The sequence below is a fragment of the Camelus dromedarius genome, chromosome 34 (assembly GCF_036321535.1).
Source record: "Camelus dromedarius isolate mCamDro1 chromosome 34, mCamDro1.pat, whole genome shotgun sequence".
Classification (NCBI taxonomy): domain Eukaryota; kingdom Metazoa; phylum Chordata; class Mammalia; order Artiodactyla; family Camelidae; genus Camelus; species Camelus dromedarius.
This window is the reverse complement of record NC_087469.1, coordinates 3,033,214-3,060,765: the sequence shown is the minus strand read 5'-3', so window position 1 is coordinate 3,060,765 and position 27,552 is coordinate 3,033,214. Positions and strand designations below refer to the sequence as shown.

The following is a 27,552-nucleotide window of genomic DNA, read 5'->3' as shown; positions in this document are numbered from 1 at the left end:
TACTTTTTTAGCATTTTCCTCTAGGTGGCAGCAGCTGCCTTTTTTTTTTTTTTCTTTTTTTTTTTTTTTGGTGCTAGCCATCTGTCTAGCTTTGAGGATCAGTTCAACAATAGTGTTTGGAAGTCTTATTTTTCCTTTTCTTAAGAAAAAATTTCTTTAAATGTTTAAGTATATATTGATGAAATGCATGACTTGGAAATGTTACTGAGTATTGTTGTGCAACATCATCACCATCATCATCATCATCATCATCAATTTAAGAGCAGGTTACAAATTTGAGGAAATATAAAATAGACTGGGAAGATACCAAAATGATGGGAATGATTATCCTTGGGCAGTAGAAAAATTAATAGATGAATCTGTTTTTCTCTTTGTGCCTTTCCAAATTTTCTGCAATGAACATTTAAAAAAACAAAAACCTTGTTTATCCTCCAAGCCTGATAGGCTTAAGTGTTCTCTGGTACCCAAACATTTCCAATATCACTAAACTCTTTCATTTCTTAACTGTGGAATGAGAATCATGGCAGAAACTTTAGGCACATTGTAGGACTATTAAAGGAGAGACGGCGAGGATAAAGGATCTTCTTAATATAACTCAAATCCAGAAGCAGACTTACTGTGAAGTTAATAAAGCTTATGTTTTTATGTTTCAGGAGAGCCCCCTTCATTTGCTCTGATCCTTTCTAAAACGTTATATCTCATTTTGAATCTGTAACTTTGTGTTCTTTTCCTTACAGGGGCTATAACATGTCCAATTACAGAACCTGCTATACCAAGATCCACCATTGTCAAAGCACATGAAAATACTCTTTGACAACTTTTTTAACATCCTTGGGTGAGACAGTCTGGTTATACTCTATTCTGAGGGGATGTGGAGGAAGACTTACAAGCTCCCCGCTAAACAGAGAGGCCAACCCTCACGAACCCTTGCACCCCTGTTGCCTAGCACACAACTGGTGCATTTCCGGTACCCGGATACCGTTGGTAGCACTGTTAAATGGCAGTGAGTTTTCAGGGAGAGGTAGAAGGCCTCCTAGTTACTTCCTTACTCCTAGAGTAGTTGAGGGTAGTCCTTGTGGAAGTGTTTCTGGTGGCTTGCTGAAAGGATGCTCCCCTCTCAAATAAACAGTGGTTCAGGGCCACAAATGGCTGAGTTGAAGTCCATTACGTATATATGCTGCCTCTTCTTTATCCATTCATCTGTTGATGTGCACTTAGGATGCTCCCATATCTTGGCAATTATAAAGAATGTTGCTGTTAATAGTGGGATGTATGCATGTTTTTGAATTAATTCTTATTTTGTGGTTGGCTTTATCCCTTTGATAACTATGTAAGTTTAAAAAGCTAAAGCTCTAAACATTCTCAGTAACAATGAACAGTACATATATGTAAATTTTAAAAGATATGTGCAGTATATTCTGTATACGTATTTACATGCAATATGTTGTATATGTGCAGTCAAATTGTAACAGTTCTACCTAATAAAACTGAAAACTGAAAAAATAAATGAACAGGGCTTCAGAATGACTCCTGGTCCTCGGAGGAGCCTGTGGAACCGGTGAGTGGATCTGCCAGGTGAGTCATCCTGGTGAAACAGCACAGGTTGACTCTGTGCCAGCTGAGGAGAAGGACCCCATCTCCCCTCTATGAAAAGAGGTACCAGCATTTTTATCTATGAAACAGAGAAGAAAAGAAATCTGGTATGTGACTGACTGATAAACTCCTCCAATACGGGAATGCAAACTGGCATGGTACCCCAAAGGAGAAGAGTGAGAATTAAAAAGTCAGGGGCCATATGACCCAACACTTTCACTTCTGGGTTTATACCCAAGAGGAATGACAGCAGAGATTTGAAAAGAGATTTGTACACCCGTGTTCATAGCATCATTACTCACAACAGCCAAAAAGCAACCTGTGTCCATCGACAGACGAACAGGTAAACAAAATGTGTATACAAATAATGGAATATTATTCAGTCTTTAAAAGGAATGAAATTCTAACACATGCTACACTGAAACTTGAGGACATTATACTAAGTGAAATAAGCTAGTCCCAAAAGGACAAATATTGTATGATTCTACTTATTTGCAGTGTCTGGAGTAGTCAAAGTCATAGAGACAGAATGCAGAACGCTGGTTGCCAAGGGATGAAGGGAATGGGAAATGAGGAATGATTATTTAATAGGTACAGAGCTTCCATTTTTAAAGATAAAAAGAGTTCTGGAGATGGATGGTGGCAATGGCTACTGAACTGTACACTCAAAAATGACTGAAATGGTAAATTTTATGTTATATTTATTTTGCTACCAAAAAAAATGCCTAAAGATGGAACAGGAAAGTAAGAAATGTTTCCTTACATTTTAGCAATATCTTAACAAGAAGAAATTGGATGTTTATTCCAGAACTGCCCTGTAACAGAGATGTGAATTATTTGTGGATGTTAATAATGATTGTAGGCATCTAATAAGTCAGGGACTGTGCTGAGGGATTTATGTATATTGTCTTAATTCCCAAAACTTCTGAGGTAAGTACTTTTATTATGGTCATTTTCAAGTTCAGAAAAGTGGCGCTTAGAAAGTTTAAATCATTTGCCCGGGGTACAGGGTTAGTGCATGGTAGAGCCTAGGTTTGCCAGATTTATTACTGTTAAGCACATTGCTCTGTTCAGATTTGGATTCTGCTTTTTCTAATAAAGAGTTTTTTGATTGTCTTAGTCTTAATATTTTGTCCTAACCTTAAGAAACCCAAACACTTAAGAAATTTCTGAGGATAGCAATCTGAATCAGGAGAATCCAAATAACGTGGATAAGCCAGAGGACAGAAGAGTTGAACAGCACTTATTACAGAAATGTACTTAAAACAATGCCTTGGCAAGCAGTCCTTCAGACTTACGGTGGAGGTGGGGTACTCAAGTCTAAAGCCAGAGGTGAGGGAACTGGAAAAGCAACAATGGCCAAATACTCATTTTGGTGTACAAAGAATTCTGTAAAATAATTCTAAAATACCACTTTTTTTTTTAATTTTCAGACTTTATAACTGTAATTTCTGACATGTTGTTCCACATTAAGGTTTTTAATAAGCATACACTGAGCAAAACATTTGAACCAACGAAGGAATTCAGAGATCCTAGTCTGTTAATTTACTGGACTCCATCTTCCTCAAAAGAATTAACTAGATGTGCTATTGTATTTGCTTTTCAAATGCATATTAATACACACACACACACACACACACACACACACACACACACACACACAATGGTGGAGGAAGCACATGCATTTACCTCTGCGACCTCCCATATGGCCATCGGGGTGACAGAAAAAAATTCTTTAAAGAGGAGATAATAACTGGAATAGGAAACAAGAAAGTGTGCCATCAGCAGACCAGAAGTTCTGAGAAATTTCTGAAAGGCAGAAGACAGATGGATGGACTGAGAGAAAGTGTATCAGACACTGCAGGCCAGGGCACAAGAAATGAGCATGTGTTTTCCTAAGGGGGCCCCAGAGGGGAGCTCACAGTCAACAATACAGCGATGGGCGTGGGACAATCCTAAGTGGCCTCATTAAAAACCCAGGCTCAGTGCCTAGGGACAGCCAGGCCCCTTTCCTCTGACCTGGGCAAACAGAGCCTGGCAGCTGAGACTTCTGCCCTCAAGCTAAAAGCCAGCCCCACTGCCCTCTAGAAAGCAAGCTCTCAGCCAGAGAGGGTTCCTGGTGAGGATTTTGTGGCCTCAGGTATACAAGATCATGACAATGAAGGAATTCTGGATTTTGACAACAAACTCAGAGTTCACTGTGCTTAAATCAGACTTAAAATGCACCTCCCCCGCTCCATCTGGAAACCTCTGGTTCCCCGGCCTGCTTGCCTGCTCTCTGCCCACAGGAAACCCTACAGAGAAGCCTTCCTGTCCACAGACCCCACCTACTAACACAAAAACTGCTGTCATTCTATTCACGAGAAGAAGCTTCTTGGAAAAACAAGTCTAAACAATTAAAAAGGAAACCCACAAGCTACCTACACTAAATTAAGGTGTTTGTTTCATTCACTCCTATAAATGGACAACAGGGAACATCAAACTTGTAAGAAAAAACAATGTTAAAGGAAAGCCTTGGAAAAACAAATAACGGAGGCTGAAGGAAAAAAGATAATCCAAGCAGTTAAAGAGAATTTTTCAAAACCTAATCTACACCTACACACATATCAATCATATTGCTAACACCTACATTAGCCACTTAAGAAAATTAATATTTAAAACAATTCCAATAAAAGCAATAAAATGCTAATTAGCATCATCAGAGGAATTTATAATCTATTGCATGCATAGGACAATTACAGTTTGTGATGAAAAGTAACAGTCAGAGAACCTGAAAGAGTTCTTGGAAACTACAGATAAAAATTTCAGTGGAATTGCTAAATAATAATATAGCCATACAAAAAGATCAAGTTGGTTACCTGGGAGATAGGAAGTAAAATAACAAAGAATATGAGAAAAAAATTAAGACACGTGGAATTTAGTACTACAAAATCTAATATTTATCTAAATGTGATTCTAGATGGTAGAGGGACTATGGAGAAAAAGAAATAGTCAAGAAAATAATGAAATAAATCTCCTACACTAAAGAGTTTTTGGATTAACAAAGCCCATCAATTACAGAGCAGAAAAAACGAGCAAACAAAAGCACATCTAGACACCTTGGTGAAATTTTAGAACTCTGAAGAACAGAAAGAAAACCCTAAAAGCTTTCAAAGAGGGGAGTAGTTAAAAAGAATGACAATCTGACTATCATGCAACTTCTTTTCAGCGATACTAGTATCAGAAGACAAGTCACTAATGAAACAAATATGTTTATTGAGTGTATACTGTGTGCTAGACACTATTTTAGGTCCTTGGAATATGTCAGAGAATCAAACAGACCAAAATCCTACCCTTGTGAATCTTGCATTCTATTGGCAAAATGTCTTCAAAGTTCTAAGGGGATAAAATGAAACTTAGACTTCGAAAGCTGGCCAAACTGTCCATCAAATGTGAGGGCTAGAAAAGACCATTTTACAGCATGTATTGCAGGGCACCAAGCAAGGGGAACTGGCAGGTCTTGCTTGGAAGACCGAAACTCCCTGACGGCTTTCAGGCAAGAGGTTTTAAAAGCAACATTAGAGATGGGGCGGGGGGGACGTGGAGGTCACAGGAAGTGTGGTCGGCTCACGGGCGTTTTTCTGATTAGTTGGTGCTGCGGTAACAGAGTGATGTTTCCCGAGGAATCTGAATCATCAACCTTCTGGTTCCAACCAGTCAGGAGTCTGTGCTTGTGGTCAGCTTGCCGTCACCATCCTCCACCAGGTTAGCGGTGGGGGGAGAGGGGGCTGACTTCTTTTCTGCAGAACAACTTAAAGCATCAGATTGTTGTGTGTACCCCTTGAGGAGACATGAGGAGCCCTGTGACTGTTTTATTGCTGAACTGTTTAAGCTGTCAGTACATCTCTTGCTTGACTGCTTTTCTTTTGTTTCTGCATCCTCACATGTCTAATTAGTAACCGCTTGAGTCTGCTCTTTGGAACTTGGGGAAGGCCTAGGAGACGAACGCCTTTTTCTACAAATAAAAAACGGGGACACAGAGAGGCTTATGTATCAGGGAGGGCCCCTCAGGGTCCTACTTGGTTTCATTCCCCCCCCCACCTTTTTTTTGATACTCTTCAATCATGAGAGGAACAGGGCAGGACAAGAAAGAGAATAAAGTTTTGTATGGAGAAGTTAATCATAAACTCAGCAGGAGAACTCTGTTTGTTTGTTTCTTTTCCTTTTTTTTTTTTTTTTTTTTTTTGGAGCTCTGTTTCAGTCCCCCCTCCTGTTTTAATTTTCACCAAATCTTTGAGGGAGTGGGGTGATGACTGTTCTGACTACTTCCTGTTGAAACAGGGCACCGTTCTGCCTTAGTTTGGGGAATGAACACTAAATTGGAAGTATTCCTGAGTTCCAGGTCTTGGGTCCGAGTCTTGCATGATTAAGATCTTTGCCCTTTGGTCCACTGTTTCGGTGCAAAAGACCTAAGCAGAAGTAGGAGGGGGAGTGACAACCAGAAATTTAATAAACCTTGGAATAAATCTCATTCCCTGCGGAGTTCAATCTTGAACCAGTCTGGACCTGGCACTTCTAAGGGGAACTTGTTACAGCCAGGTAGCCAGTTGCCTATTTTTAGACATTCAAGAATTCAAAAGCTTACTTCCTACACAAAATAAAACAAGACAAAACAAACAAACCTCAAAGAAACAATCTAACAAATCGCAGCCCATGAAAGAAAACAAGAAGCAATGCTTTCTGAGTAGGAGCCAGAGGAAGTGAAGAAATCAAGAAAAGGAGTAAACGAAGGAGGGAGGGAGGATCTATTTGTTCTTCCAGCTTAGAAGAATCTCATTTAAGCTGCAAATGTTTCATAAATAAGTTTACATTTCCTTCTCAAAGGAGGATCATCCAACTACTCAGTCGATAATAAGAGCTGGTAGTTATAGAGGACCTAAGTTCCTGGCACCATGCTGAATGCTTTATACGGACTGGCTCTTTTACTCTTCAGAAGACTTTTAGTTATAATTACAGAGAAAAATGTAAATATATTAAACCTTGATCATGCACGTATAGATATATAGATACAGATATATCTATACATGAGAGGTGTATTGACAGATGGACACTCTTATATAACTGGAAATCAAAAGTCTATCTTACACTATATATAAAAATAGATTTTAAAAAAATTTATTCTATATAGTACAGGGAACTATATTTAGTATCTTATAATAACCTTTAATGAAAAAGAATATGAAAACAAATATATATGTATATGTATGACTGGGACATTGTGCTGTACACCAGAAATTGATACATTGTAACTGACTATTTTTCAATTTTTAAAAAAGTCTATCTTAGCAGAGGAGGGTATAGCTCAGTGGTAGAGTGCGTGCTGAGCATGCACGAAGTTCTATGCTCAATTCCCAGTACCTCCATTTAAATTAAAAAAAAAAAATGAATGAATAAATCTAAGTATCCCCAAAACAAAGAAATCATAAAAAAAAAAAGAAATGCAAATACTTAAAAAAAAAAACCTATCTTTATTTTTAAGTTTGTCTTAATAAAGAAATCCAGAAGTAGAAATTTAGGTATATTATTTAAAGTTACTAAGACTAATTTAAAATATAATTGTTAGAAAAATTAGAACTATAACATAACTATATTATAAATAATATAACTAACACAAATTAGGTGGTGGAAGGATACAGGGAAGTTGCGAGGATCTATAAACACAAGAAATTGTGAGGATCTATAAACACAAGAACTTGCTCATCTTTCCTAGGCGGAAGTCAGGAGATACTTTCTAAAGCTGAAAAATTGAGAAATAGAGCTGTAAGCATATAATTTTAAATTAAAATGGCAACTGCGACATGAAGGAGCAACAGTAGCTGTTAACAGGGCTTATTTCTGAAGAGCAGCCTGGACCACATGGTATGGAGATTATAGTCACTGTATACTCCTCTGTGTGGATAAAATTTTTTTCTTATTATGTGTGTGTAAAACTGCCATAAAAAGTAACAAGCTACTTCAACAATAATGAATATATTAATATTTTGAAAGAGTGGAAACATGCTTAATTAATCTTTTCTACAAACACAACCAAATGTTTCATACAGGTATCTGTAATTGAAAGACAAGCTGCTCAGACACAGATGCTAAATATCTTCATAGGCTCATGGTTTTTAGGATAAGATAGTTTAGTATATTATTCACTTGACTTTTTTTTAATCTTTTTTTTGGGGGGGGCAGGTAATTAGGTTTATTTATTTACTTTTAGAGGAGGTACTGGGGATTGAACCCAAGACCTCGTGCACGCTAAGCATGCACTCCACTCCTTGAGCTATATCCTTCCCCACTACTTGAGTTTTTTAAGTTGAAAAGAAAAAGCAAAACTCACTCTGCAGCTTTTCTGATTTTGAATTTGGGGAAAGTTGCAAATATTGTCTGTCCTAACCTTGTTGACCTGACAAATGACTCAAAAACTGATGAACTAAGGACTTTGGACTTTCAAAAAAAGGAATTCATCACTGGGGATTACTCATCTCGCTGACTAGAATAAAATATAGTTTGAATTAAGCAATCTTCTTTAACAGTTGATATTTATTGAGTCAGGAGAATGCTGTGGTGTAGTGGACAGAGCTTGGCCCAGAAGGCCCCTCACTACTCCATACTGTCCCTATGAGAATCAGAAAGGATAAATGAATTGAAAGTCCTTTGAAATATTACAAAGTACTCTGAGGTCACTTAGTATGATTTGGATGATAGAATTTCAAAGCTGGAAAGAACTTAGAAATTATCAAGTCAAATTTCTTAAATTCAGTTTCTGTTTCTCGTCTATCACTTGCTGAGAGCCACTTCGTATATTACTGTCAAGAGTCTTAAAACAGAAATTGATTTTAATTTTGTTCTTCTGAACTACATCCTCTTTTAAAATTACAAGGAATCACAGTCTGTTCATGCTACAAGGACTTTTTGAGTCATCTCATCTAGTATCTTTGTTTTAATGTGAAGCAATAGCAGCCCAAAAAGAGCGGCTGGCCTAAAATAAACACAGGCCAGTGAACTCAGACCTTGGATTAGAACCCAGGTTCCCAGCTCCCAGTCACCCGATCCTTTCCCGTGTCACTGCTGAGTCAAGAAAAGAATGACCATTTATGGCTGATCACAGTTAATAAAGGTATATACTACCCTGATAAGAGTATGCTAATTATTTAACCATTTTTACAATGTTCAAAAGATTTTTCCTTCCTCAAAAAGCAGTTATGTAAACTGACACAACATTGTAAACTATACTTCAATTAAAAACAAAAGAAGCAATTATGTAAAAATAATGAATTTTTTTAAAAGGCAATTATGTGACAAAACAAACTAAAAAATAAAAATGTGAAAATTAAGGGAAAATTTTAATTAGAAAGGGAATTATGCTTGAAAAAATAGTATAAATACATAGGCTTAAATCTATTCTCTAACTAAAACTAAGATTGTAAGTATCAGAACAGTTAGGCATTTCATAGTCAAGTTAATTACCAACATTTCAGTAAAACTTGATTTCACTTAGTTCCTCATACAGATCTTTGGAAGAGAGGCAGAAGAACGTAAATGGTTAGAGACATAGCATTTTAAGTCACAACATAAGTTCAAATTCCAGCTCTGCCATTTACTGGGTATGTAAATTTTGAAAATATGCACAACCTCCCTAAGCCTCAGTTTCCTCATCTGTATTATGGGAATCATCAGCGTAATTATTTCATAGGGCTGTTGTAAGGATTAAAAAGTAATTCACATAATTCAGGAAACAGGATCATTCATCGTTATCTCCTGGGATGTTCACAGATGGAGAAGCCAGGGCTCACAGCAATTATTTACTCAAGATTGCTCAGCTGGTACGTGGTAGAGGCAAAAACTGAAATCTATGTAGCTTCGCTAAAAGTTCCAGCTCTTTCCACAACCAAAAGAAAGATTTTCTCCCTAAGTAGGACAGCTCTGTCAGCCAATTTCAAATGATAAGGCCTCTAAATGGCTGCATCTCTGCTGTTCTGCCAAAGAATGCCACTTGACTCTTCCAAGTTCACAGCCCCTGTGTGCTGGGGAGGGGGTGGGACAGAGTGGCCGCCTATCTGTGTCACACAACCCTCTGTTGTACTCATATGACTGTGACCTTGTGTCCCATGGGAAGGCACGTCCCCTTCCCTCCCTCCCCCATCTCAGGCGGCTCCTGCCAGGATTGGGAAAAACCTTTACCCTTTTTCACCCCAGTATCTGAGAGCAGGCTTTTCAGCACTCAAATTCCCCTCAAGCACCCTCAAATGTTCTCTGAGACAGCTCTTGCAAGCTTGACCCCCACTGCCCCAGAGGTTAGGGGACTCAGTCTTTTTATTTCCATATCTCTCAGAGTCCAGCATGAGCTGGCACTCATTAGCACTCCACAAATGTTTGCTAGAAAAAAAAAAAAAACTGAAAGGAAGAAGGAAGGAAGAAAAGGGTAAAGGGAGGGAGAAGGAGGTGGGGAGAGGGAGGTACCAGTGATCTTACTTGTCACTCTAGACTTCCTGAAAAAGGTGTAAAAATGGGGCCGCCTCCCTTGTTCCAGAAACACTGAACAATATTTATTTATACATTTATTTATCTATCTACTTATATCTAGAAGTATTGATAATAGAGAAATCACTTTAATTTTAGTCTCAGAAATCATGTTAAAAATTTAGGAGATTGTGTGTGTGTGTGTGTGTGTGTGTGTGTGTGTGTGTGTAAGTCTGAGTTGGCCTGGGACTGCGAGGGGTCCAATAGCAGGCCATGGAGATTAAAAGCCCGAAATTCTCCTTACAGATGTGTCTCCAAGCTGCTATGTAAACCTGGGTAAGTCACACTCTCAGTATTGTTAAAATGGAAATAATTTTAAAGGATGTCAGTCTTACAGAATTTTCATAAACAGAAATGATAATGCATTTTAAATAGCCAATTTTAAAAGGACCCGTGAAGTTGTGATGGCACCTTCTGAATTTTTACAAAGTCTATTGATCTTTATGGGCCATATTCTTACATTTGAATTTTTTCTGTTTGCACTTTCTCCCTACTTCAACTAGTACTTCAAGAATTCATAACTTTTGGCCATATAGCCATTCATTCCCACTGACTCTGTTTCTGAAATGATTTTGGAATCTATTCCTGGCCTTTCTATTCCCCCTGTGACTCTCCTAGCCTTTTAATAATTCTCACTTAGATGTAATAGCCTCTTTAACAATCATTCTTTTATATATTTTCTTCATCCTTTAATAAATTTAAATAAATTCAGACTGCCCGTGCCATGTGTCTCTGAGAGTATGGGAAAACTCAGCTCGGACTGCAGCTCTCTTGAATAGATCCTTCAATATGTTCTAGTCTCCCATCCCTTGACATAATTTTCCTGCTCCTAACGCCAGTCACAGACTCTCCTGGCTTTGATTACTTGTGTAGACACGCTTCTCTTTCACTGTGTGTTCTCTTTGACTTAACATCATTCTTACTCGTAAACTCAAGTATTTTCATTGCCTCATTCTGGCTATGAGTGACTCATTCTAGCCCACTAGCCTACTCCTCAAGACATGGAGACCAGGCAAAAATCTTTCATGAAGGTATCATCCCAACACTCAAATTATAATGTGGTACTCTCTGATTCTGGTGCCAGCAGCAAAATGTTACTGGCTGTTAAAGGTATTGGGACTTGGCTGGGTAGGAGGCACAAAGGACCTTTGGTGACAGAAGGCTGATGGGAAGGAAAACAGAAGCCAGCTTCTTGGGAACACCCAGCACTGGACTGGAAGGTTGACTGGGAGTTGCTGACCAAGTGTCAAAAGCAGGCTGTGAGAAGGTTATCAGGGAGGCAAAGGCAGGAGATGTCAGCAGTCTGAGCTACCTGGAAGCAGAGGGCACGGTAGTCAGCCAGGCTGGAAGCAAATTACACCCTTCAAATTTTTACCTTTAAAAGCATGCATATAACCCTTGCTGAAGACTCCACTCATTCCTGCAACAGATAGTTAAGCACCAATTATACACAATGCACTGTGTTAAGTATTGAATACGCAACAGAAAAGGAAAGCAGGCATGGTGACTTCTCTGGCAAGCTTTGATAAATAACTTGGCATGCACTGTTCTTCTTTATTGTCTTGTCAATATTGGAATAGGTTTTGAACCAGTAGATGCGGCTTTGAGCCAGCGCATTTACGCAAACAATTCTCAGAGGTGCCACAAATTTGTGGCCAAGTTAACATTATAGCCTCCATTCCTGCTCTGGAATAATGACACAATCTTTCAACAAAAGAAATTCTTCACAGGCAAATAACAAAAATATACATTGGTGGTTTCTGAATGTCTTGAATTTTCCAAGCAGTTTTTTTTCAACTGGCCATCCGCCTATATTCAGTTCAAAAAAACCCCAAAAACTCCAACCTGGAATCTTGGATAGTTAATCATCACAACACTGTTTTCAACAATACATGAATGAGTTTATGCTAACTGTCAAGAGTACTTGGTGACCCAGCAGGAAATGACTTCATTCTGTTGAACTTGCTTCTCACAGCAAGATTAGTAATTAAAAAAAAACAAAAAAAAAACTCTCTTGAGAATAAACTAGTTGCTATCACTAAGAATCAGTGTCCAATGAGGAAGAAGATCTACATAAACAAGGAGGCATCTCGTATTCTTGGCTTGAAAGATATATGTTGTAAAGACGTCCGTTTCTCCTAAAACCAGCATATAAATTTATTATAGCCCAATAAAATTTTAATGTCATTCTTTTGGAACCTGGCAAAACAATTTTAAAACTTGAGAGAATTAAAAATATGCCAAAAGAGCCAGGAAGACCCTAATATGGAAGGATATTGGGGAGGACTTTGCCAGTTATTCAAACTGCAGTATTTACTTCTGATACACTGCTGTAGGAATAGACAGGCGATGAATAAAACAAAATATGGAGTACAGAAGTAGATATAAATGAGTTTCGATTATGTAACAAAGTGGTGAAAAGAATTGTGTTTTTTGGACAACTGGTTAGTCATTTGGGAAAAGAATAAAGTTGAATCCCTACCTTGAACTTCCAAATGGAATGAAGATTTAGAGAACTAAAAACTTTCAGTTGAACATTTGTATAACGTTTAAGTGATGGAGAGCTTAAAGCCCTGACACTTGGCTGTTCTAACATCAGATCCCGGCACTGCTCCCCAAGGGTGGGATTCTCCGCTGTGAGTGGTCTTGGTGTGAAAGAGGACACTGCCTTGCCTTTGGGGCTAGGAGATCAGTTCTCCCCCAGCTCACACACATGGCTTCGTGGGGAACTCCCTGTGACTTGCTGACTAAAGAAGGTTTTCAAGACTGGTTTTCAGATGGACTCTTCCCTGAGACACAAAAACGCTAGTTACACTACACTGGTACATTTCATTGCCCACCTTCCTGGAACGAGCCATGGCCCTTGGGTTTAGAATCCAAGGCGGAAAGGCTTCAGTCAAGGGACACAGTAAAGATTCCAAAGAATTGGAAAATGCAACTCTTACCTGTTCATTTCTTGGCACACAGAAAAGACAGTTCAAGCGTAGAATGGTGATTCACTCTGACTATAAAAAGAAAGAGCATCATTGCAGCATAATAGGGGCAGCAAGGTGATCCCCAAAGGCACCCCCACATACTCTGTGGTTAGTGTTGAAAGTCAGCAGGACCACCGTGTGCTCAGATGCCTTGAAGTTGGGTCACCTCAACCAATTAAGAACCCCAACCAGTGCCAGAACACGTGAAGGGGAAAGAATTAGTTTTACAGTCTCAAGATAGTATAAATGTAACTTTGGCTTATGACTCCCAGGAAGCAGACTGACTAACTTTAACGTGGCAATATATCCCCATCTTAAGCACAAAGTCTGTTCAAGTTTCAAGGAGGAGGACACATCTTCTTGCTTACCAGTAGTAAGTACCACCTGCTATTTTTTGTCTTGCTCTCCCTTCTCTCCCCCTCATCCCCTACCTCCTGGCCCTTGGAACTCTCTCCAATTCTCTCTCTGCTTTTTTGATTTCGTCCCTCAATTCATCAGGCTATTTTCTGCCTCCATCCACTGGCACCTTGCGCTCAGCCTCCCCCTCCTTCCACAGCTGCTCACCTGTTACCATTTGAGATTCCGCCTAACAGTCCTCTCTGAAGCCTCACAAGTATGTGCCCACCAAGACCGACCACTCCCTCCTTCCTTATGGAGGAGCCCTTTAATACTCCATTGCCGTAATAGGTTTACACGTTTGTTTCTGCTTATCATTTGTATGTTTAAAACCTCAGGCTTGGCACTGAGAGTAGCACATAGTAGGTGCTCAGTGATCCGTGTGGACTGAACTAATGAATCACCAGTGTTAGAAGCAGGCTGAGAATATGACTTTCAGCCATAGGCTTTCAATGGGACCCATATTCCTCTAGGTTTAGTCTGCTCTAAATAACTAAAGCTTATACTCACAGGCACTTAGAGCCAGAATTAATTCTGTCCTCCAGAACATGTAAAATAGAACTATTTTTCAGATTCAGTACTTAAGGGAGAAAGCTACCAGGCTTGTGGGTCCAAAAACATCATAGCAATAAGCAGTGAGCCTTTCTCTACCTTTGGCCCTGACCCTGTGAGTCTCCTCTTTCTTTTCTGGTCAAAGGGCAAGAGGAAGTCGAACAACACACCACACGGTAGTCTGCAGTGCGTTTTCAGTTTCAGTGGTAATTAAGAGTGGGAGGAGTTCAGCGCTATTGCTGTATTTCGCAGTTTGCATGTTTGTTACAGACTTCAATCACTCACTGACTGAGTTCTCCCTTCCCCTAACGTTTCCCTAGGTCTGGTCATTTGCTTGGTATATTAATACCAATACACACTGTATATTAATAGCACGTGAAATTCTGGGAAATTGCGATTTCCTTTCTGTTTTCCTCCAAAATGCTTTTTTTTCAAGAGGCTCATTTTTATCCACCATCATTGTCAAAAGTAGATTTTATATGACGGGAGTCTTGTAGCCTTTCCAAATGGTCTCTAGTTCCTCCTGGGTGTATTTCGATCATCTTTGAATCTGGTTGCCCTGATTTTAATTATTATTCCACCTGGTCATGGGGAAACATCCAGCTTTCTGTGTCTATGTAGTGACTCGTTGAGCCAGACTACCAAATCCATAAACTCAGAGCAAATGGGGATCCGCATTAAAGCTTTGGGGATAGAAGGAGCTGTTTCAGGCACTAAAGCAGTAATTTACTGAATGTTCCTCGGGGAGCTGAGAAAAAAATTGCTGAGTTTTTCATGGTATTTAGTTTGCTTCTGGGAATTTAGGAAAAGGGATAATCTGAGCTAATATGAACAAATGGGAAATCTTAGCTCTTACCTGTCCTAAATCAGTGCTGAAAATGTGCTCAAAGATAGAAGTCCAGCCCTCTGAACACTGCAGGGTGTTCCTTTCCTCCTGCAAGATAATAACCATAGGAGAAATTCTGTTTCTTTCTCATGACTTCTCTCAAAGTTAATTTTTTACTTTATACACCAACTAGTAGTTAAAACATGCATGTATTTTTAAACCTCAGGTTACCAAATATCAGGCATTTCTTGCTTACCATGCAGTCTTGAGACACATTCACCACTGTAAACTTAGAAAGTCAATATTTATCAAAAGAAAAGACTGGTCCTTTAACAACTTTGTAAATTACCCTTTCCAATCCGTTGTAACCGCTGCTAAGTCCCCAAACACTGTACAACCTCAAGAGAATTGCTGACAATAAATTCTTTTGAAATAATCTGAACAGAATGGAATATTCCACAAATATTTGCAGAGGGTTTACGAGGCACCAGGCACTGGGCCAAACAACAGAGATAAAATAGTGACTAAAAGAGACAGCATCCTTACTTCCATGAAATTTACAACTTGGCTGCAGAGATTGATGTAACAGATCTTTATATAATAATTGTCTAGTCAAAACTCTAAGGATTTTGATCCCGATAATGTACTGATCTGGTCAAGATCAGCAATGTCCATCTGGTCAAGGTCACTGCTGATCTTCATATGGCTAAATCCAATGGACAGTTCTCAGTCAATCTTTCTTAGCTTCTCAGAAGCATTTGATACAGTTGATCACACCCTCCTTTTCTTCAATTGATTTCCAATTTCATGATATGACTCCTAAATTCATATCTGCAGCCCAACCATTTTTCTGAATTTGACACTTCTGTATCTATCTGCCTACTCGACATCCCCTCTCATATTTCTAATAGCATCTCAAACTAAACACATCCTGAACTGAACTCTGAGTTCCTTTCTCCACTCTCCACAATTCTGCTTCTCCCCGAGTGTTCACTCTTTTATTAAATGGAACCCCTATTCATTCAGTTCATGAGTACAAAAATCTTGGAACTGGCCATAATTTTTCTTTCTTTCATAGCCCTCATTCAACTGACCAAAAAATCTCATTGGATTTATTTTCAAGTTACCTCACAATTTTACAGTCTCTCACCACCTTCGTCAGTACCATCTTAGTTCGAGACATCATTTTCTATCATCTGTTGAGATTCCAAACTCACCTTTTTGGTTCTACCCTTTTGTTCTATTCTCCCCCACAGCAGCCAGAGGGAACTTTTTGAAACATAGGTCGGATCATGTCATTTCCTTGTTCATATCCCTTCAATGGCTTCCCATACACCTAGAGTAAATTCTTTGCCATGACATACAAGGCTTCCTACACCCGATGCTTGTCTGCCTCTCTGCTCACCTTCCCCCTTACTCTTCTTGCTATTCCTTGCATTTGCCCTGTACGTTCCACTTTGGGACCTTGGCATTTGAGTCCCTCTGCCTAGAATGTTGTTCACCTGGATATTACAATGGCTCTTTCTTCACTCATACATGTCTCTGTTCAAATGGTAACTTTTTCAGAGAGGACCTCCCTGACTGCTAAAATAAACTATTAACCCACGAAAGCATCACAGCCTACCCATCTCTTTCTCTTGTCCTGCTTTATTTTCTTTTTAGTTTTTATCACCCCCGACATTGTGTATGTGTGTATGTGTGTGTGTGTGTGGTTTATTGTGTGTTTCTCCAAGGGATTCAAGATTTAAGAGCACATAGAATTTTGTCCCATTCACTCTTGTATCCCAAAGCTTAGAACAATGAGTGTTGGGTGCAGTGTAAGTACTCTACAAACATAGGTTATGCAAATGAATGCAATGATAGTAAAAAGGAAAATTACAGAGAACAATGTGATGTCATACATAGACGTGCCTTAGACTGAGGTATCAGTGAAGACAGTGAAGAAAGCAAATATGCATTCAGTTACCATCTATCAATAGAAAAGGCAGCCTGAGAACGCAGATGACGGAGTTCTCTGATACTCTCAAGACAGTTGCACATCCTTGCTTCCGAGCGGACCCATTGGTGGTAGGCATAAAAGCTCAATTGAAGGGAAAAGATTTTCATGTATAGTTTGGTTTTGCTTTTTCCCAGAGAAATGTGACCGGCAATATCTCATTTATCTGTGTAACAAATCTGTTAGGTAGTCAGACAAGAGAGATGAAAGGAGAAGGAAAAAGAAAAGAATAATACTAGTTTTGTCTTAGTTAAAAAAAAGGCAATAAACAGAGAGAAGTCTTGTGATCTACCCAGCATGGCAGGGGTAGAGCTAGACATGTAATTAATCCTTCTGACTTATTACTGAGATCCGCTTCCTGGACCTGAGACGGGGTTCTCGGAGGGAGGAGGGGAGAAGAGAAGTTTCTGCGTATCAATCCAGACTGGATGTGTTTTCTGTTGTATCTTCTCAACCCACACCGCCACCTGTAATTCCCATCATGACTCCCTTAAGGTTTGTAGGGCGGGAAGTAGGAAAGGTGTAGAAGGAAAGAGTGGGTGCTCTGTAAGTAGTTTTTGGATTGATAAATTAGTAAAATAAAAGAGAACAAGAAAGAAAGCTTTGTTGTATGTATACACACACAGGTATGATTTGCAATGATCTGGGCCCATGAAGAAAATTAATTTAATTAATAGCATAAAAAGAATTGAAATTTAGGGAATTGGAACATAGAATTGAGTGGAGAATTTATCTCCATTGCTCTGGCTTCTATGTTTTTACTCTTAAGTGATCTCTCAACTACCAGATGATTCTTACTTATGTCAAAGTATCTTTTTCTTCAAAATTATAAAAGAACTGTATTTGTCAAGTACAGCTTTAATGATACATCAGATTGGTTTCCCACACCAGTCCAGGTGTATGGTAAGATCAAAATGACAGTGATACACAGTATCAACTTGACTCCACCCTCAGACTTCCTTAATCCCTTCCAACCAGGTGTAGGCATTGCACAGAGGATGCTCTTCTGCATATTCTCAAATGTGATGCCCTGGCTACAGCATCTGCGTTTCTTCCCTTTCTGCTCCCGACGTGGGTCCTCAGGCTGCTGTCTTCTGCATGCTGCTCTGTGTCAACGTCTCTGTGACTCTTCCCCATTTCACTCTTAACTCTTTCAACACTCACTGTCCTCTGGCCACTTTTTCCCCCCATTTCTGGTGCACAATATGCTGTGCTCTTTCTTTTCTGTGACCTCGTGGAGTACAGTGGCTCCTGTCTGCTGTGTCTGGACATCACGTTTATGTAATAAACTGCCATGGCACAAGTGCCAGCATATTGTGCTTGAGAAATTAACTCTGCCTCGCTTCCTACTCAGTAGGAAAGAATGTGGGGTTGTGGAAGATCATGTTAAATGGCTCCTAAAAGAGCCATCCCCAAACCTCATGTCCATTTATACCTTCCACTACGCAACCTGAAAAAGCACAATACTTGCTTTTCCATTTTTCCTTGCATCTAGAGTTGGCCAAAGGACCCAGGTCTGGGCCATGGGACAAAACTGGAGCCTGCTGATCAAGAGAGAGGGGATTCAGAGAAAGATTCTGCTTTCCTGAAAAATAAAATAAAATAAAATAAAACAGATGAGAATAGTGTTGCCTTTTTCCCTCTACCCCATTCTTTCTCTCTTGAATGCAGAATTGATGGCTGGATCTGCAGTGCCATATTCTAACCATGAGAGAAAAGTCAAGAGAATCATGGATGCATCAACACTGATGTCTCTGAATCAGAGAACCAGGACCAACCTTTAACTTCTTGATAAGTGAGAAAAATGAACCTCTGTATTTCCAGCAACTGTAGGTGGTTTTCCTGTTATTTGCAGATGAAAGCATACATAGCAATTTCCTCACCACAACATGGCTTCCTTTAAAGAGAGAACCCAGAGCTTTCTCTTTATTTTTTTAAACATTTTTTATTGAGTTATAGTCATTTTACAACATTGTGTCAAATTCCAGTGTAGAGCACAATTTTTCAGTTATACATGAACATATGTATATTCATTGTCACATTTTTTTCCCTGTGAGCTACCACAAGATCTTGTATATATTTCCCTGTGCTATACAGTATAATCTTGTTTATCTATTCTACATTTTGAAATCCCAGTCTATCCCTTCCCACCCCTCTGCCCCCTTGGCAACCACAAGTTTGTATTCTATGTCTATGAGTCTATTTCTGTTTTGTATTTATCTTTTGTTTTGTTCTGTTTTGTTTTTTTAGATTCCACATATGACCGATCTCATAAGGACCAGACCTCCTGTTTACTCACAGGCTGTTAGATTTTTGTGCAACCTAACTGTGGATGGTGGATGTGCAAAAGCGTCTTAGTTTGATGTAGACCTATTTGCTTATTTTTGCTCTTGTTTCCCTTGCCTGAAAAAACATATCCAAAAAAGTATTGCTAAAATTGATGTCAAAAAGCATACTGCCAATGCTTTCTTCTAGAAGTTTTATGGTTTCAAGTCTTCAGCTATGTCCTTAATTCATTTGGAGTTTATTTTTGCATATGGGATGAGAAAGTAGTCCTGTTTGATTCTTTTACATGTAGCTGTCCAGTTTTCCCAACACCACTAGGCTGTCTTTTCCCCATTGTATATTCTTGCCTCTTTTGTCATAGATTAACTGCCCATATAAGTGTAGGTTCATTTCTGGGCTCTCTATTCTGTTCCATTGATCTATGTGTCTATTTTGTGCCAGTACCATACTCTTCTGATTACCATAGATTTGCAGTATAGTTGGAGGTCAGGGAGCATGATACCTCCTGTTTTGTTCTTTCTTAAGATGGTTTAGCTATTTGGAGTCTTTTCCATACAAAATTATTTGTTAGAATTGTTAGAATTATTTGTTAACAGTCCTGTGAAAAATGCCATTGATATTTTGATAGAGATTGCATTGATTCTATAGTTTGTCTTGTGTATTATGGTCATTTTAACAATATTAATTTTTCCAATCCATGAGCATAGTGTATTTTTCCATTTGTTTGTGTTATTTTCAATTTCTTTCATCAGTGTCTTACAGTTTTCTTGTGTTAAGTCTTTTACCTCCTTAGTTAGATTTATTCCTAGGTATTATATTCTTTTTTTGATAAGATTGTGAATGGAATGGTTTTCCTAATTTCTTATTCTGACAGTTTATGTTAGTGCACAGAAACGCAATAGATTTCTGTATATCAATTTTGCATCCTGCAACTTTACCAGATTGATTGATGAGTTCTGCTAGTTTTTTGGTGGTATCTTTAAGATTTTCTATGTTAACATCACGTCATCTGCAAACAGTAACAGTTCTACATCTTTCTTTCTAATTTGGATTCCTTTTACTTCATTTTATTGTCTGATTGCTGTGGCTAGGACTTCTAATACTATGTTGAATAAAAGTGGCAAGAATGGGCATGCTTATCTTGCTCCTGATCTTAACACCTATCCTTCTGAAACTATTCCAAAAAATTTCAGAAGAAGGAGCACATCTAAACTCATTCTGTGAGACCAGCATCACCCTGATACTAAAACCAGACAAAGATATCACAAAAAATGAAAATTACAGGTCTATATCACTAATGAACATACATGCAAAAATTCTCAGCAAAATACTAGCAAACCCAATTCAACAATACATTGAAAGGATCATACACCATGATCAAGTAGGATTTATCCCAGGGATGCAAGGATCACTCAATATTCATAAACCAATCAATGTGATACACCACCTTAACAGATTGAAGAATAAAAGCTATATGACCAACTCAGTACATGCAAAAAAAATCTTTTGAAAAAAGTCAACATCCATTTATAATAAAAACTCTCCAGAAAGTGGGCAAAGAAGGAACATACCTCAATATAATAAAGGCCACATTTGACAAGGCCACAGCTAACATCATACTCAACAGTGGAAAGCTGAAAGAATTTCCTCTAAGGTCAGGAACAATACAAGGATACCCTCTCTCACCACATTATTCATCATAGTTTGGAAAGTCCTAGCCACAGCAATCAGAGAAGAAAATGAAATAAAAGGAATCCAAACTGGAAAAGAAGTAAACTCTCACTGTTTGCAGATGACATGGTACTACACATAGAAAATCCTGAAGATGACATCAGAAAACTACAAGAGCTCGTCAATGAATCTGACAGTTACAGGATATAAAATCAATATACAGAAATCTGTTGCATTTATATATACTAACAATGAAATATAATAAAAAGAAATTAAGGAAACAATCCTATTTACCACTGCATCAAAAAGAATAAAATATTTAGGAATATACCTACATAAGGAGGCAAAAGACCTGTACTTGGGAAACTATAAGACACTGATGAAAGAAATTGAACATGACACAAACAGATGGAAAGATGTACTTTGTTCTTGGATTGGAAGATCAATGTTGTTAAAATGACCATACTACCAAAGGCAATCTACAGATTCAATGCAATCCCTATCAAAATACTTGTGGTATTTTTCACAGAACTAGAACACATAATTTTAAAATTTGTGTGGAAACACAAAAGACCTCGAATAGCCAAAACAATCTTGAGAAATAAGAAAAGAACTGAAGGAATCATGCTCCCTGACTTCAGACTATACTACAAAGCTACAGTAATCAAAAAAGTATGGTACTGGCACAAAACAGACACATGGGTCAGCAGAACATGATAGAGAGTCCAGAAATAAACCCATACATCTGTGGTCAATTAATCTATGACAAAGGAGTCAAGAATATACAATGGGGAAAAGACAGTCTATTCAATAAGTGGTGCTGGGAAAACTGGACAGGTACCTGTAAAAGAATGAAATTAGAACATTCTCTAGCACCATATACAAAAATAAATCAAAAATGGATCAAAGACCTAAATGTAAGATTGGATACTGTAAAACTTCTAGAAAAAAACATAGGCAGAACACACTTTGACATATGTTGCAGCAATATTTTGGGGGTCCATCTACTAAAGTAAAAGAAATAAATGCAAAAATAAACAATTGGGACCTAATTAAACTTCAAGGCTTTTACACAGCAAAGGAAACCATCTACAACATGAAAAGTTAAGTTACTGAATGGGAGAAAATATTTGCAAATGCTGTGACTGACAAGGGATTAATATCCAACATATATAAACAACTCATACAACTCAACATCAAAAAAAAAACAAACAAAAACAAAAACAAACAGCCGGATTAAAACACTGGCAGAAAAACTAAATAAACATTTTTCCAAAGAGGAAATGCAGATGGCCAACAGGCACACAAAAAGAAGCTCAACAAGGTTAATCACCAGGGAAATGCAAATCAAAACCACAAAGAGATATCACCTCACATCTGTCAGAATGGCTATTCTCAAAAAGAACACAAATAAAAATGTCAGCGAGGATATGGAGAAAAGGGGATCCTTGTACACTGTTGTTAGGAATGTAAGTTGGTGCAGCCACTGTAGAGAACAGTACGGAGGTTTCTCAAAAAACTAAAAATAGAACTACCATATGATTCAGCCATTCCACTCCTAGGTATCTATCTGAAAAAACGAAAACACTAATTCAGAAAGATACATGCACCCCAATGTTCATAGCAGCATTATTTACACTAGCCAAGATATGGAAGCCACCCAGATATCCATCAACAGATGAATGGATAAAGTACACACACACACACACACACACACACACACACACACACACACAAACAGGAATACAACTCAGCCATAAAAAAATGAAAAAAATTTTGCCATTTGCAGCAACATGGATGGACTTGGAGGGCATAAATTAGACAGTGAAAAACAAATACTGCATGATCTCATTTATGTGTGGAATCTAAAAACTGGAACAAACTAGTGATGCTGACTCACATATATAGAGAACAAACTAGTGGTTACCATCGTGGGGGCATTATAAGTAGGGGTGTGGGAGGTACAGACTGTTGAGTATAAGGTAAGCTCAAGGATGTATTGTACAAAATGGGGAATATAGCCAATATCTTGGAACAACTGTAAATGGAAAGTAACATTTAAACATTGTATAAAAGTTTTAAAAATTAAAAAAAAAAACAAAAACATTAAATTGCCCCTCAAAGGAAAAATAAGTCATCTTTGGTCTATCAAATATTTATTTTGCTGTGTGAAGGGAGATGGGGATATAAGCCGTACCAGAGCTAGCCAAAACTCCTCCATCATTTATTGAACATCTTTTCCTTTTCTCTTGTTTGTAATGCACAAGGGAGGAGTATAGTTGGCTTTCAGAAATCAGAAATTGCATCACAAATTTATAACATTTTCTCTGGGTCTTACATGATTGGACAAGTAGAGATGTGTGGTGGGAAATAGCTGAGGCATATGAAATGATGTGTGGGATGCAAGGAGAAATGAAAATGAATGGGAAGTGAATAATGAGGCTGATAAGAAGACACCAGGCCAGATCTTAAAGGGCAACTTATACCACATTAAAAACTTGAACTTTAGGTGTAGGACCCCTAGGTCCTAATATGATAAGCTAAGCTTATCTTTTAAGAGACATACACAAACCATCTCAATTCCATTTGATTAAGTGACCTCATGGTAGCCCCCTTTCCAGTTATATCTGACAGGTAATTTTTTACAACTTCTATTCTCCCAAACATACTTCTTTATAATTCTGTCAATGCCTTCCATCTCTATGGTTTCTACTTCTTTCTGATTTGAATGTGACATCGCTGAAAAGCTACTCATCACATATATGCTAAATAAATTCTTCACACATCCCTGGATGACTGGGGAATTTTACATACACACCAAGGAGATCCAAGAGAACTCAGTAGAAAGCAAAAGCCAAAGGACAAATGACAAATGCTGGAGAGGCTGTGGAGAAGAGAGAACCCTCCTACACTGCTGGTGGGAATGCAGTTTGGTGCAGCTGCTGTGGAAAACAGTATGGAGATTCCTCAAAAGACTACAAGTAGACTTACCATATGACCCAGGAATCCCGCTCCTGGGCATATATCCAGAAGGAACCCTACTTCAAAAAGATACCTGCACCCCTACATTCATAGCAGCATTATTTACAATAGCCAAGACATGGAAACAGCCTAAATGTCCATCAACAGATGACTGGATAAAGAAGATGTGGTATATTTATACAATGGAATACTATTCATCCATAAAAATGACAACATAACATCATTTGCAGCAACATGGATGCTCCTGGAGGATGTCATTCTAAGTGAAGTAAGCCAGAAAGAGAAAGAAAAATACCATATGAGATCGCTCATGTGTGGAATCTAAAAAATAAAAAAAAAGGAAGAAGACAAATGAACTTAAATATAAAACAGAAACAGACTCATAGACATAGAATACAAACTTGTGGTTGCCAGGAGGGAGGAGGGTGGGAAGGAATAGACTGGGAGTTCGAAATTTGTAGATACTGACAGGTATATATAGAATAGGTAAACAAGTTTATACTGTACAGCAGAGGGAAACATATACAAGATCTTGTGGTAGCTCATGGTGAAAAAGAATGTGACAATGAATATATGTATGTTCATTTATGACTGAAAAATTGTGCTCTACAGTGGAAATTGACACAACATTGTAAACTGACTATAACTCAATAAAAAAAAATAAAAAAAAAAGAACATCAAACAGAAAAAAAAAAAAAAAAAAAAGCCAAGGGACACTTGACAACTGGCCAAGCTTTGAATGTGCTACCCAATCATCACATAAATGGATCAACCGAGTGTGGAACTCTTATAGGCTTGGGGTGTTTAAAAACAAATTTTGTCCAAATCTCTAGGCCATGCAGATACAAAAGTAAACCCTAAGAGGTTAGGCTGAAGGAATAAGAATTGCACTTAGAATTTCAGCAGATATATCAAAAGCTGCAGACTGTGGGTTAGACAAAATCTGCAACTCAAGTCCAGGAGAGCTGCCAAAAATAAATAAGTAAATAAAAATCCCTCAAAATCCATATTTGCTACCACATACTAGCTAAAATGTGCAATTTTCTACAAAAAATATGAGATACACAAAGAAACAGGAAAGTGTGACCCACACATGGGAGAAAAAAGTAATCAATAGGAACTCTTAGTGAGCCCAGATGTTGGATTTATCACAAAAAGACTTCAAAGAAACTATTACAAATAAGTTCAAATAATTAAAGAAAAATATTATGACAATTATTCAGCAAACAAAGGATACCAATGGAAAAACAAAAACTATTTTTAAAAATGAGATGCTAAAGTTGAAAAATACCACACTAAAAAAATTTTTTTTTAATTACTAAGTGGACTCAACAGTGGAACAGAGTCTTAAAGACCTTTGGGATAGCATCAAACATATAATAGGAATCCCAGAAAGAGAGGAAAGATAGAAAATACAGAAAAATCTATCTGAAGAAATAGTGGCCAAAAACTCAAATTTGATGACAAAATATAGTTATAGATCCAAGAAGCTCAAATAATCTTAAGTAAGATGAACACAAAGATATCCACACCTACACAGAGAAAATCTTGAAAATTAAAGAAAAAAATGAATAACATTTTCTTTGTCTATGTGTCTTTGTGACACGCTGTAGATTCAAAAGCTCCAAAGGAAAAATAAAATATGGAAAAATGTACACAATGCAAACAGAAACTATATGGTAGCTGGTGCATAGGTATGTATCTATGTAATTCAGAGAAATATTTCTCAGACCAAGAGGGACATTTTGTAATGGTAAAAGGCTCAATACACCAAGAAGATTTAACAGTTAAAAATGTGTAACACATTAAGACAACCTCAAAATACATGAAGCAAAAACTGACAGAATCAAAAGAAGAGATAGGCAATTCAACAATTGTAATTGGAGATTTCAATACTCTTTTCAAAGTAATTGATAGAGCAAGTAGACAAAAAATTAGTAGACAGAAGACAAGAACAGAATCACCAACTGTTCACTTGGTCTTACTGATACATGGAGACCTCTCTGCTCTCAAACAGCAGAATACATGTTTTTTTCAAACACACAGGGAGCATTCTCTAGTAGAGACCATTTGCGAGGGTCTAAGGCAAGTTGCAATAGGTTAAAAATGATTAAAATCATACAAACTATGTTCTCTGACCTAAATGTAATCAAATTACAAGTCAACAACAGGAAGAAATTTAGAAAACCTCCAATATTTAGAGTTACCTACAGCTAATATGATACTTAATGGTGAAAGATTGAATATTTTCACCCTAAAATCCATAGGTGTATTAAAAGGAAGGAAAGAAGAAAAAAGAGAAATAAAAATCGAAAGAAAAAAAAAAGTCCTTTTAGATCAGTTGAATACCCTTCCTTGGGACAGTGGTGGATAAGGTGGTTTCGGAGGGAGAAAAAGCTATAACCTTTGTAACCAAAAGTTCTGTGCGGATGCTCTGGGAAAGAGCGTGTGTTTTTGAAGGGGAAAAGTGGAGAAGGAAGTGATGGGTAAATGATTCAAAGAAATTCTCACATGCATATTTGTTCTTTTCCATTGGGAAGCCTGACTCCATATACGTTTGCATATTTACAGTCACTGTTATAATGAGAAATCACACCGATTCTGCGCTGTTAAGTGCCTGTCTTTCACCTTTTGGTTGGTACATTTGTATTGGAACATGCTCAGCAGTGTTATTAATGCTACTGCTTTAGCATCTACTCATGCTAAGCAAAGTGAAACTTCTCATCTGAGTTTTAGCTCTGATGACGGATGTTTTAGGATATGTTTTGGAAGACCTGATCTATCCCATAAGACTGGTTATTAGGTCTTTTGCAACAGATATTCTTGGAATCTCTCACATCCACATTTTAATCAGGGTCCTGGATGATGATATAGTCCACAACATGCATGCCCAGTTGACACTAAGCATAGACTAGGCCAACCCCACGTTAGATGGAATCTGAATTCAAAGTGAGCTTGTTGAATTGGAAAACTAGTCATAAACAGAAATAACTTTGGCGGGTACTTTCCTGGACAGGTGAATGCTAACACAAATACAAAAGGTGGCGGGGATGTTGGGCGGTTCCTGTACCCTGCAACAGAATCACACTCAGCACTTCAAGTAAGAATCCCTTTTCACAGTCCATTAAGTTCATTGGAGCATTGGAGTTACCATTAAATAACCTCTACATTTTAGCTCCAATCCTACTGCTAAGACCATTACACCCGCCATTGCTTTTTAAAATTGTATCTATTCAGGAGATCTGTACAGTGGTAATAATAACGGTGGCTGAAATTTCCCGAGGACTTACAATGTACCAGGACCCCTACTCTGTGCTTTAAAGGTATTAATTAACTGTCACAATAGCCATAAAAGTAGTTGGTACTATTTCTCCCCATATTCCAGATGGGGAAACTAAGGGACAAAGTGGATGAGTTACTTGCCAATAGTTAACTAGCTAGTAAACAGCAAAGCTAGCATTCAAGTTCAATAGCCAGCCTCCAGAGCTTAAGTGCTTGACCTCCTTGTAGTCCACCCTCTAGAAACTCAGTTGTTTGGTGTAAAAACTATAGTGAGGGCTCCAGAACTGTTTGTTCGGGGGTTTTAAACCTTTGCAGATATGAAGCTTGGAGGTAGAAAAACTGGGAACTGGAGTAAAACATCCTTCTTTCCTTGCTGGTGAGCAAGACTGTATGTGTGTGTGTGTGTGTGTGTGTGTGTGTGTGTGTGTGTGTGTGTGTGTGTGTGT

The 27,552-nt window shown here is 38.1% G+C and overlaps 1 protein-coding gene and 1 long non-coding RNA gene across 4 annotated transcripts in view; one reads left to right on the top strand and one right to left on the bottom strand.

The window, feature by feature from the left end:
• Positions 1-14,997, bottom strand: part of FDX1 (ferredoxin 1) — a 130,765-nt gene extending 115,768 nt beyond the window's left edge. The window contains exons 1-2 of the mRNA XM_064482027.1: positions 14,920-14,997; positions 13,086-13,145 (exon numbers count right to left, since the gene is read on the bottom strand). Coding sequence (XP_064338097.1) covers positions 13,086-13,093 — 8 coding nt within the window. The 5' untranslated portion in view covers positions 13,094-13,145; positions 14,920-14,997. The remainder of the gene's footprint in view (positions 1-13,085; positions 13,146-14,919) is intronic.
• LOC135319903 (uncharacterized) lies at positions 5,227-24,230 on the top strand. Of its 3 annotated transcripts, XR_010378894.1 has the most exons (4): positions 5,227-5,337; positions 10,387-10,416; positions 18,557-18,714; positions 19,136-24,230. It is a non-coding gene; the product is annotated as an uncharacterized LOC135319903 (long non-coding RNA). The 3 variants fall into 3 exon arrangements; XR_010378892.1 differs by lacking the exon at positions 10,387-10,416; XR_010378893.1 differs by lacking the exons at positions 5,227-5,337; positions 10,387-10,416 and adding an exon at positions 13,236-13,488.
• Positions 24,231-27,552: the final 3,322 nt, after the last annotated feature.